At 37.4% G+C, this 11,632-nt stretch overlaps 3 protein-coding genes across 3 annotated transcripts; 2 read left to right on the forward strand and 1 right to left on the reverse strand.

The window, feature by feature from the left end:
- Positions 1-27: 27 nt before the first annotated feature.
- LOC116778335 (RNA pseudouridylate synthase domain-containing protein 1-like) lies at positions 28-2,507 on the reverse strand. The gene is made up of 5 exons (XM_032672306.2): positions 2,100-2,507; positions 1,641-1,878; positions 1,055-1,213; positions 512-629; positions 28-316 (listed from the first exon to the last, which is right to left on the reverse strand). Exons 1-5 carry the CDS (start codon positions 2,190-2,192, stop codon positions 106-108), a joined length of 819 nt encoding a protein of 272 aa, XP_032528197.1. The 5' UTR covers positions 2,193-2,507; the 3' UTR covers positions 28-105.
- A 106-nt stretch (positions 2,508-2,613) lies between these two features.
- Positions 2,614-7,884, forward strand: LOC116778213 (glutamic acid-rich protein). Its single transcript, XM_061525784.1, has 5 exons — positions 2,614-2,981; positions 4,223-4,381; positions 4,491-4,698; positions 5,663-5,791; positions 5,953-7,884. Exons 1-5 carry the CDS (start codon positions 2,766-2,768, stop codon positions 7,359-7,361), a joined length of 2,121 nt encoding a protein of 706 aa, XP_061381768.1. The 5' UTR covers positions 2,614-2,765; the 3' UTR covers positions 7,362-7,884.
- A 384-nt stretch (positions 7,885-8,268) lies between these two features.
- On the forward strand, positions 8,269-11,276 carry LOC116778336 (mitochondrial ribosome-associated GTPase 2). Its single transcript, XM_061525785.1, has 4 exons — positions 8,269-8,602; positions 9,364-9,805; positions 10,384-10,470; positions 10,916-11,276. The coding sequence occupies exons 1-4, from the start codon at positions 8,333-8,335 to the stop codon at positions 11,212-11,214; spliced, it is 1,098 nt and encodes a 365-aa protein (XP_061381769.1). The 5' UTR covers positions 8,269-8,332; the 3' UTR covers positions 11,215-11,276.
- The last annotated feature ends 356 nt before the right edge of the window (positions 11,277-11,632 follow it).

An 11,632-nucleotide genomic window follows, 5' to 3' on the forward strand; every position in this document is an offset into this window, starting at 1 on the left:
TAAAAAAATGAAATAAAACAATGCAAGTAACAGGAGCATTTATAAAATGCCGCCAATTTTTTTAATAGTAGCACAAAACCGATAAAAAACAAAGACCGGTAAATTTCACAACTTCTTGTTAGCACTGTACTCGTCATATTTTATACCAACCGTATAACTCCTGTCGATGACGTCACAGGCGGCTGTAAAGTCCTCTCTAGTTCTGTATTTATAATATACTTTACAGGTCTTCCACTTGCTGGTGAACTGTGGATCGCTGAAGAACGGAATGAGAGTCTGAACATCGAGCGGTTGTTTTTGGAGTGGTAGTACCAGTCTGGGTATGGAAAAAACAGATATGTATTTTGTTAAACTATTTTGAATATCTGATGTAGCGAAATCTTGTAGATCAACACTCCACAGATAATAATTTTAATGGGTTCTTACTTTTGCGTAATCGATGTTTTATTAAAATGAAAAGGTTCAGATAGAGTATAATATAGTATAACTTGCTCAATTATATATACAATACCTGGTCGCGTGTAAAAACATTCTATGCGGCACAGTGTCCACCGGAGCGCTGTACGTGTAGTCTCCGAGTAGAGTGTGGCCGATGGAGAGACAATGCACACGGAGCTGATGCCGGCGACCTGTTCAGGAAGAAGCAATCAACAAGCAGTACGTGATATATAAAACCAGCTGCGCCCAAAACCAAAATTAAACAGACTAAATGACTTCCTATTACATCAGTTATCCGATAGTGAAAGTCCTATCGAAATCGGGCATGCTGTGCCGGAGATTACCCGGAACATACGTACAGATAGAGAAACATAAAAAAGTGATCTTTTGTCATATGAATAATGTTTACATACACACGCAAATGCACATCTATGAAGAAATATATTGGTGCCGTCAGCTTTAATTTCTAACTTCATTTATTTTTTGTATCGGATATTTTAAATTCCCTACTATTCAGGACCTCGAGTCTATAGTCATAAGAAATCTCGGTGAGTATTAATATTGGCAGATCAAAATAAACACACATTGTCACATAATCTGCACAAATTTTCCTCACCAGTGATCGGTTTCAGCAGCACAACACTAACAGGGTCCGAACCGTAAAACCCTGTCTCCAACAAGAGGACACGAGTGAGAGCCTCTCTCGGAGAGCCGCAAGTTGTATCAGCAGTCTGCGTCGCCATCTTGTGACTGTTCTCCGGCGACAGATCCACGCCTGGAAAACACTCAATCTTTTAACATTACTTCTTACCTCAAATACCCGGCACCCTCAAGGTGCGTCCATCTAATGCTGATGGGTTTTAAGATATCTCGTTAAGAAGTTACTTTTGTCCAAAAGAGTATTCTACATGAGAACATGCATTGCCCGTATGGAACAAGTTTGTAAAGCCACAAGCGAAAAATAATAAATAAAATATACTCAAAAGCGCCTCGTCGGTTTGAATATTTTATTTTTATTTACATATTCAATAAATAATTTTAATAATGTTTCCAAAGTTTACTTGATATTTAAAATGATTTGTAAATTCAGATATTTCAAACGCTTTCATACTATGACAAAAGTTAGTAAACCAAGCATTATAAAAATTTTACTTCAAATTTATTACGATAATCGTAATTTCATAATTATCATAGTGCCTTACCTATGGGATACTTTATGTCTGCTAACTCAAACTTTAAATGTTTCCTTACGACCGCAACATAATATTTTTTAGTCAATCTCTTCTCAAACAATTTCCCCGCTTGGGCTGCCGCTGTTTTGGTCTTGGCGATGCAAATAACACCACTAGTGGCGTAGTCGAGACGTTGGACGAAATGAAGCGGGTTAGACGATGTTGATAAATGTGAATCGTGGCTAGCTATTTGACATACCAAGGTGTTCTGTAATTTAAAATAAACAATACTTTTATTTGTTCCCGATATCTAAATACGTTACGATTATTTTGTTTTTAACGGTTTTTATTATATAGATGCAATCACTACACAATCGATTTTTTTTATCAGCTGACATTTGTTAAACTTTACAGCCAATCATTGTTATCATTGAAATAACCTTAAATATTATGAGTAAATTTATACAATAATGATAAACAGGGTGTTACCTTCTCGTTTTCATCGTCAGAATTAATATACATATCGTATGGTTTATTCACTATGAGGAAATCATCACTCTCATATAACTTCTCCACAGCCATCTTTGACGTTCAACCCGCGACAATTTGAATTAACTTATAAAGATGTTAGAAAAAGAGGAATTTATATTTTTAGAACAAATTTGTCTTTTTTCTATGTTTTTAAGAAAGGGTATATAATTTGATATTATTGGGCAAAAATGCAAGAGGATATACTGCAACGCTGCCTGGGCAGCCCTATCGAGACATGCGCTAGCAATATCCTCAAAAGGCATTTTGCCCATAAATAAATTTAAAAATTAAACTTTTTCAGTAACTAAGAATTTTACAATTTTTGTCTATATAAGAAAGAACTGTAAATCTGTCAGCGTAATTTTTTCTTCATTAATGTGATTGGCTTAGTTTTTATATCACGGACACTATAGACATAACCGAACTCTTTGGCGACAAGTCTCAAGTTTATTGACAGTCGTGACATTCACTGTTATGTCAAAAAGCGTATTATAATCTTGCAAAATAGAATAGTTTTTGAAATAAAAGAATGAACTCTATTTTACGATTCTTTTCAATATATCAGCGTAGCGTTTGTTTTGAATCACAGCCGAGTCAAGGATTTATATTAACTTGATATAAAAAATGAATAAAATGAGAAAACACAAAATAAAACATGAGATAGAAGCGTCCTCGTCGAACATAAAGGAAGAACATGACCTCGCTTACTACATCCACGACCGGGTCGAGTTGATGCACCAAGTTTTCTCGATGATCAAGCCCAAAGAGCTGAAGGCGATGGCTCCGAGCTGCGTGCAACATATATCAATAGACAACCTGCAGGAGTTATGCACGGAAGAGGTTTGATATAAACTGTTAACGTTTAAAACCTCAAGATATATAGGTAGAGAGAGGAGCTTGGACGGTGGAGGTGAGCGTTTAACGCGCGTTAGATAGGAGCCCTTAAACCTACACCTGGGTCGCAAGTCCCAGGCACTGTTGAAGCTCCTCTCTGCAACGATGGACCCGGCGCCCGCACGGTGAATCCATGGATTGATTAGAAATTTCGTCTTTAAAGATTGCTTTTAGTTTAAATAATTCCACTCACTACATCTAATGCCAGTGATTCATTTGTTTTGTGTGAATATGGTATAAGTTAATTGTAGTTTGAATTAAAAATAAAATTTTTAATTTATCAATACTGGTTTGTTACTTTTTTGTTATCTTTGAACACTTATACAGATGTTGTATATAAAGCTCAAGGCTTAGATGCATTCGTAATTAGCTTATTTTAGGAATGCAGAACCAAAAAGGTACGAGGCTGGGTAAAGAATTCAAAAAAACAGTTTAAGTAACTATTTAAACATATTTTGGTGGCAGGTAATTATGTGGCATAGATTGAAATATAAAAAAAAAAATCAGATTGTAACATTATCTATGTTTTGCTCGCTTGCTCAAAATTAATCTGATCTCTTAGTAAAAATACTATACCTTTATTCCGCTAGACAAACTCCTTGTTTCCCCCACACAGCACTAAGATTATGACTCGACCAACTTATAAAGTCCTTGACATTGGCAAAATATTCCACGATTCCAGTGAGAATGAAGCCATAGCAAAAAATACTATACATTCCTGTTATGACATTCACAAACACAAACTAGGATGGAACGATCGGAATGTGCCTTTAGAAATAGGACGGTAATTTTATTATCTTGAAGCTAAGACAAATCTTCACATGCGTATGTATTTCTCTCTTTAAAACTGTTTGTATAATTTTCGTTACAATAAATTCCTAAACAAATTTCTTTGATGTTCTGTTTTGTAACATCTATTGTCGAGGAAGTCCAAGCATTATAGGACTGGTGCAGAATTTTGGGATCTGCCCGATATTATATCTATTGAATTATGATCACCGGCGATGTGTATTGTATGGGAGCCAGCTTCAGTATGTACTAATAGGCCTTAGTGTTCATTATAAGAGAGACTGTCGCGGTTCAAGAGATACAGTCTGACGGACGGACAGGCTGGTCGTAGTGTTAAGGTTTCTCTCGTACTGTGATATTATTATGACATATTAATTGCGTAATTTCTTCGTCACCAGCTCCTCGGCATCAGTTCCAAGCGTCTGTGTGCAATCCTAGATGGCGCTGAACCCCCCACTGACACAGAATCGCTGAGTTCTGAACAACTAGAGACGATATCTCTTGACAGTATATCATCAGATGATGATGTATTGAGTGAACCGACAGCTAAGAGAAAGGTAAGTGGGTTGCAGACGATTGAAAGGATCCAGCTGTTAATATTAAAAGTCACCACCGCTGGAATTTAGAAGTTCGTTTTAAATTGAGTGCAACAAAATTTATTTCCAGCACAAGCACAGGAAGAAACATAAAGCTAAAACCAAGCATAAACACAAGCATTCATCGGAATCTGAGGATAACAACGATATTGACAAAGGGACGGAGAGATCTCGAGCCACACGAGCCGGGCTGACGGTGCTCGAGTTGTTAGAGCTGCAGGCTAGAGCTCGAGCCATAAGGGCACAGCTCTTGAAGGATAACGCTGGCAGGATCGAAGGTATGTTGATGACAAAGAAATGGAAAGGCGAGATTCGTCGTAGCCAAGATTTCCTTTAAATGTTGCTATTTTTTTCTATTAAAACATGTCGGTGTGTTCAGGACCTGGAAAAATAATTTTGAATGGTTTTTGTTCTGTGGATTCTCAAATATATGTATAGGGAGACGAAACCTCTCATCATTCCATGGATTCACCGTGCGGGTGCCGGGTCCGTCGTTGCAGGGAGGGGAGCTTCAACAGTGCCTGGGACCTGCGACCCAGGTGTAGTTTTAAGAGGCTTCTATCTAATGAGTTAAACGCTCACCTCCACAATCCAAGCTCGTCTCTCTACCTAACCCAATTTGAAACGAGCCATACTAGGGCCACCTTGGAAGTACGTTCCAAGAATGAACTGATGTTAGTTCTGGACAGGCCCAAGTCTTTTAGCAGGTTGTAGAGAGATATATCTTTATACCTCTCGCTGCCATCTCTACCGCCTACAAATCTACGGCGACTCTATTCTTACTGAGCTCATAATACTTGTTGACCTATTGCTTCTCATACGTATCCATCATTATAGTCCAATCCGGAGCCGTTTTTAGGATAGAGTAAGGCTTGACGTTGAATTTTATAGTCCCAGTGCCTTCTCTCACCAAACTTACAGACCGTTCGTTTGTGGTTATGTCTTTGTGCTCTGGCTACCGAAAGACTAAACTTCAGCTATGATTTCCAGAACTCTATCGTGACGACTCGACCATTGGCCGCTATCCAGGAGTACCTTACATCCCATCAGCAAATGCTTAGCAGTTCCAACTGCCTTCCTACAGATATACCTAGTTTTTGTCGATAGCTGTGGGTTCAGTTGATTGAAGTGTTCTTGAAGTGTGAGTCATGTTCAAGAGACGAGAGTGTTGCTGTATAATTAATACGACACTTGAAAATTCAATTAAAATATTTACTGATTATGGTAATTTTCTATGTTTAGATACGGAACCCGACAGGAACCACTCCTCGGATGAAGTCGAGATCAAGGAGGAGCCGCCGGAGGTTTTAGAGATCAGTAGCGATGAAGAAAAACCGAAAGTCGAAGAGTTGCAGAAGATCGTCAATAGCGGTAGGTAATGGATTCCTACAGACAGACAGGGTTGATACTAAATTCGCTTTTTTTAAATATATCCCTTAATAATTATCATATATTTTTTTGCATCCGATGTCGGTCTTTACGATTTTTTGTTGTCAAAATAAGGATTATAAGGAAAAAATTTAAATTGTCAGTTCCAGGTAAGCAGCAGACCAACCCTCCAGTCCAACCCTCGACCAGTTCAGAAAACACGGAGATGAGGTCGCAGACAGTGACTAAGGTTGTCAACGACTTGATAATCACGATACCGGCGAAGCCAACGAAGAAAATAAAACTCAATAGAAACATATCACTCAAGAACAGCGGCGCCAGTGGCAGTGAGGTGAGAGACGGCGCGAGGACGCAAGACAAAGAAACGAAGCCAGATAAGAAAGAAAAGGATAAGCCGAGGAAGAAGAAAACGAAGAAGAAGATTAAAGACGGCAGCGATCATGATGAAATAACGCTTCAGCTATCAGATACGGAGAAGATGGACCTGTTAGAGGATCTGGATAGAAAGAATTTTGATAACGTCACCAGCTCCAATGATAGCTGCACCTCGGATGAGGCAGAGGCACCAGCATCAGGCAGTCTGAACTCACAAAACAATGAGGTCCCACAAATAGATGTCAATCAAGAAAACAAAGCAGACGAACCTTCGAAGGATATTGAAAATATAGCGAATAAAGATGGCGGCGTTTTTGATGTTACAGGAGATTCTGATAGAAGCAATCATCGAGAAGATAAGAAAGAAAACGAAACAGAAGCTGAAAAAAGCAATAATAAAGATACAGATATAGTCAATGAAGCACTTGTTGATACTCAGGAAGGAAGTCGCACAAAAGAACAGATCGAAGACGGAGAAATAACAAGCAATAAAGATTTATCAGACGGAGAGCTTTCGGAGGGAGAGAGAGATGTCGTCTGCATCTCCGACGACGATACGGAGATCCATAAGAAGAAGAAAAAAGATAAGAAATCCAAAAAGGAGAAGTCGGATTTTCACGAAAGCTCCGATCAGAACTTCTTTAAAGAAGATAACGCTCAAGATATTTACGAAGTTCTGGAGCTATCGGACTCTGATTATGACGTGGATATAGAAGTATCACAAGAGCCCACCGCTGAAGAGATGAAAGCGCTATCTGCTAAAATAGATGAAAGAACTAAAGAAGAAGAGATGAACATATCATGGAGGGACAGATATTTGGACAGCAAGAAAGTGAAAAAAGTATTAACAACAGCAAACTTACTGAACGCTATGAGAAAGAAGAATAGAGAGCTGAAGAGTAAACTAGAAATGAAACCGCAGAAGGAACAAGAAGTACAGAGAGAATTAAATATAGAAGGGACCGTAGACGAGTTTAACACTTTAGAAGGTTCCACCAAATACGTGGATCCAATAAAAGAGAAAGATCTCACCAAGGAAATGAAGAAAGACGCGAAGCAACTAATAAAGATGTACAAAATGCTGATGAAATACAACGACATAAACAAGCAGAAGGACAAGAAGAAGAAGAAGAAGAGCAAGAAGGAGAAAGAAAAGAAGATGCCAGATGATACTTGACTTAATAAGCATAAAAAACTCTGATACTTATGGCTTGAGACTTGTTTGTCAGAATTTTGAAAATTCTGCGGTTAATTTTATATGAACAGAAAATTAGTTTTACAGGTTAATGTGATAAGTAATATTTGTCTAAAAATTGGTACGTTAATATCTTTAAATAGCAAGAAACATTCAAATTAATCTGAAACTAATAAAATACAGTCGCAACAGAGCCCGAGTATAAAACGAATCACCTGTCATCCGGGATTTACACTCGCGTACGAGTCGCGAGCCCAAGCACAAGGTGACAGTTTACAGACAGTAAATAGTCGCTCGAGAGTGTAAAATGTAAATTACCGTTCTCATTACGAGTGTATTGAGACTGGCTTTGTTTGTAGTTTACGTTTAATACCGTCCCGTGACTCGTACGCGAGTGTAAATCCCGGGACAGACAACCCCCTCCCCCCCACATTTAAATACACTCGTACAGTCCAATTGTCTAATTTATTTTTTAGTGCGAATAAAGTAATCAATCAGTAAGGTCGTATTGCATTTTTTTTAAACGCCATCAAATAGACAAAGCTCATAACAATAGACAAGATGTATTTTCAATCAGAAATGTCCCGTTCTAAAACTGTCTCATTATTATTAATAAAAATTTTATTAATTATCTTCTACAAGTGAAAGATAAATCTTTATATCATAAAAAAATTAATAATAAAATTATCCTAATGAGAACTCCATGCTTAGTTAATAATAAAAAATATTTAATCTATTTTAAACAAACTGTTTTTAAGATTTTTCGTGTAAAACGATTTTTAAAGTTCTTTAAGCCTAAAAAATAATTGAAAAAAAATATTCAACAATAATGGACGTTAGACGTAATAACTTAGTTCTCCGATACATACGAGTTCCTGTTTTTGCGGCCCGCCCTATGACAGCTGAACTGTCAATGTCTCCAGCAACAACAAATGTAACCTGATCATAACAAAATGAGATTTTCGTTTTTATTTCGCTTCCAAAATGCATTACTAACAAATGCGTGCCGTAAATATTCAACGGAGGCGTTACCGAGAGCTCTGAGGAGTTTGAAAGCGAAATCCACTCGTAATACTGTCCAGTACTACGTAGACTCTTGCAGAGTTCGAGCGGTAGCTGGAAATGGAGGTGATGGCTGTATTTCTTTCCTCAGTGCTTGGTGCAAGGATCAGGCGGGACCGGATGGAGGTGACGGGGGTCACGGAGGACACGTCATATTCCAGGTAAAATAAAAATAATAGCTCACACCTTTAATGTCGAATGTCGATGATTCTCTATATAGGCGATTAAGGCAAATAAAAATACAGACAGCGTATAGAATCATTGATAATAGAAGTATTACGAAGTAATTTAAAGTTAATACAAGTGAAAGATTCCTGAGGTCCTCGACTCTTATTAATAAGGTTATATTTTATGTCTTGTGCTGACTGATACATAAATTGCCTACAACCAATATATTCGACAGGGATGTATCAGACCTATAGTCTTATTTGCACCGTCCATGGTGACAAACGGGCTATAGAAACAATACCACTCTATTTTCAATATTAACGAATCCTCATCTATGCTAATAATTTAATTATCACTCATTATTTATGTGTCCTGTGTAGACGAATATTTTACTATAAACGAGGTACAGTCAGTAACTAAAGTGGCAACACTAATTCATTTTAATTCTCATAAAATATCTGACTTTTTTATGCCCGTAATATATTGTAGTAGCGATACATTCTGCGAGTTGGTATTGGTATTGATAAAGTTGTGTCGTTTAGCTTTTAAGGAGTTGCGAGAGGTCGGTAAAACGCTCCAATACTAACACAAAGTATTAGAAGGATTTTTTGCTTATTATATGTTTGTATAACATTTGTCACAATCTCAAATACACAAAAAGCAATAGTGTTCACATTAATCATTCATGCCAAGCGGATCACGTCAAGAGAAAATATGGAAGCTCTTTACAGACCAAGTCTATTGTTTATTCCAGGCGACCCACTCAAAGAAGAGTCTGAACCACTGTCATTCAGTCATCCAAGCGAAGCACGGTGGCCGTGGTATGAACAAAGACTGCACCGGAAAGACAGCATCACACCAAGTTGTCGAAGTGCCACTCGGAACTCTCATACGAGACGGCACAGGACGGGTGGTGGGGGATCTCCAAGAAGAAGGGTCGATGTTCGTAGCAGCTCGTGGAGGAGCCGGTGGGAGAGGGAATAAGTTCTTCCTAACATCAACCGAACAGGCTCCGAGTGTAGCAGAATTGGGTGCTGTTGGTGAAACATTGACATACACGTTGGAGGTGCGATCGATGGCTCACCTCGGTTTGCTCGGAATGCCTAATGCTGGGAAAAGTACTTTGCTACGAGCTGTGACAAGAGCCAGACCGATGGTTGCCCCCTATCCATTCACAACACTCCGACCACATATAGGTAGGTATACACTGACATTTTTATATATATCAGTTTTCAAAATGTGTATTAATACAAGTATATGCTAGCATCTTCATCCGCACGCAGCAGAATTGGGTTCGGGAGAAAATACTTATGTGCCCGCCAGCGCCATCTATAGTCTGTGACATAACTCATCAGAATACAACTCAGATATTCTGCTTTCTAAGCTACATCACGTCAAAGTTCTATCAAATTCGGTTCAGTATATTTTATATGAAAGAACAAACACTGATACTTGTAATAGAAATTTAATATAATGTTGAATAATGAAATTAATTGGGGAACATGATTTCAGAAGTCGTAGTACTCTGAGCTTTTATTCTTGTGATGTGACCTAAGACTCGAGAGCATTCATTGAAATTAAAGTGATATATTTGGATTTACTACAAGAATCAAATCTCTTTGGACCGTGATCATGGTTGCTGCAAAGTAACCGAAACCTCGGGAGTGTGTAGTTTAAAATAGTAAAAACAACGCATAATATTAGTTTTACCTTTGGATGTAATTCATATTTTAATTCTGTTTACCGATCGACTGAACTGTTCCTTAACCTTCAGGTATGGTGCCATATGATGACTATGAACAGGTCGCTATAGCTGATCTGCCAGGATTGATAGCGGGTTCACATAAAAACCACGGTCTAGGTCTGTATCTGATTACTACATCTCAAACCATCAAATATTTAATGGCATTCCTACAAGAAAATACCTATTTACATTATTCATAGTGTTTGTTAAACCGCTGCAATTGAAAATCATGAATGGATTCCTTTATACTTCTGAAATAACATATTTAGAATTACTTTAACACAATATTCCAGGTGTTACAGGTTAATTTAATGATTTAATGTTATATATATATATAAAACTACTTTTTTTATAATTTTTTTATCATATATGAATTTGATCAACGATAACATAATCACATTAAAATCATTTTACGGATAGATACTTATAAGAAATCATTAGAAAATATGTCAGCCTCAAAGCTTACTTCAATATAACGTTAAACAGAACTATTTGAACACGGTTCAATTATAATTCTGATATAAAACCTTCTTTCTACATTCTCCTTGTCATTTCATAACAGGTATCCAATTCTTGAAGCACGCTGAGAGATGTCGCGGCCTGATCTTCCTTCTAGACGGTTCTGATTCGCCTCTGGATCAGTACCAGATATTGAATCACGAACTGTCACAATACAGCGAAAATTTATCACAGAAGCCGAGATGTGTAGTAATCAATAAAATAGATTTACCCCAAGCCAAGCAGAGCTACGATGAAATCAAAGATAGCATGCAAGTTATAGGAATATCCGCGAAGAATGGCATCAATCTAGCGGAGTTGTTGCGCGTGTTCCGCAATATGTACGATCATGAAGTCGACTGATTTGTTATAATATCGTTAAAATCTAATTAAGAATTAATTGTAAATATAAAAATAAATCGATATTTCACTGCTCTTTTTTTCCCCCCATTTTTAAGTGTGTTATGACGTTTACAAATGTCATTTGTCAAATCAATGGACGTCTCAAGACGCTTTAAATTAATATATATATATATATATATATATATATATATATATATATATATATATATATTATAATAAATAAAACAATTCAATTACCCATTGATATATATCTTATTATTATCAGGTATTATCAGGATATTATCAGGTGTCAGCCGCATAACCACCTGCGGAGCCACCTGTGCGTGGTAGTCACAACAATGTTGCTATAAATAGAGGCGAGAGTACAGATACAGATTACGGAGTCTCGCTCGAGCCGTTGCAGGGATCGGATGTCACG

Source organism: Danaus plexippus, chromosome 31 (assembly GCF_018135715.1).
Source record: "Danaus plexippus chromosome 31, MEX_DaPlex, whole genome shotgun sequence".
Taxonomy (NCBI): domain Eukaryota; kingdom Metazoa; phylum Arthropoda; class Insecta; order Lepidoptera; family Nymphalidae; genus Danaus; species Danaus plexippus.

Excerpts from the sequence above, each read along its gene's own strand:
- LOC116778335 (XM_032672306.2), bottom strand. The coding sequence starts at position 2,192 with ATGGCTGTGGAGAAGTTATATGAGAGTGATGATTTCCTCATAGTGAAT. Across the intron at positions 1,879-2,099 it reads CTGACGATGAAAACGAGAAG|AACACCTTGGTATGTCAAAT; the intron begins GTAACACCCTGT and ends TTTAAATTACAG. Across the intron at positions 317-511 it reads ATGTTTTTACACGCGACCAG|ACTGGTACTACCACTCCAAA; the intron begins GTATTGTATATA and ends TTCCATACCCAG.
- LOC116778213 (XM_061525784.1), top strand. The coding sequence starts at position 2,766 with ATGAATAAAATGAGAAAACACAAAATAAAACATGAGATAGAAGCGTCC. Across the intron at positions 2,982-4,222 it reads AGGAGTTATGCACGGAAGAG|CTCCTCGGCATCAGTTCCAA; the intron begins GTTTGATATAAA and ends CTTCGTCACCAG. Across the intron at positions 4,699-5,662 it reads TAACGCTGGCAGGATCGAAG|ATACGGAACCCGACAGGAAC; the intron begins GTATGTTGATGA and ends TTCTATGTTTAG.
- LOC116778336 (XM_061525785.1), top strand. The coding sequence starts at position 8,333 with ATGAGATTTTCGTTTTTATTTCGCTTCCAAAATGCATTACTAACAAAT. Across the intron at positions 9,806-10,383 it reads AACACTCCGACCACATATAG|GTATGGTGCCATATGATGAC; the intron begins GTAGGTATACAC and ends CTTAACCTTCAG. Across the intron at positions 10,471-10,915 it reads ACATAAAAACCACGGTCTAG|GTATCCAATTCTTGAAGCAC; the intron begins GTCTGTATCTGA and ends ATTTCATAACAG.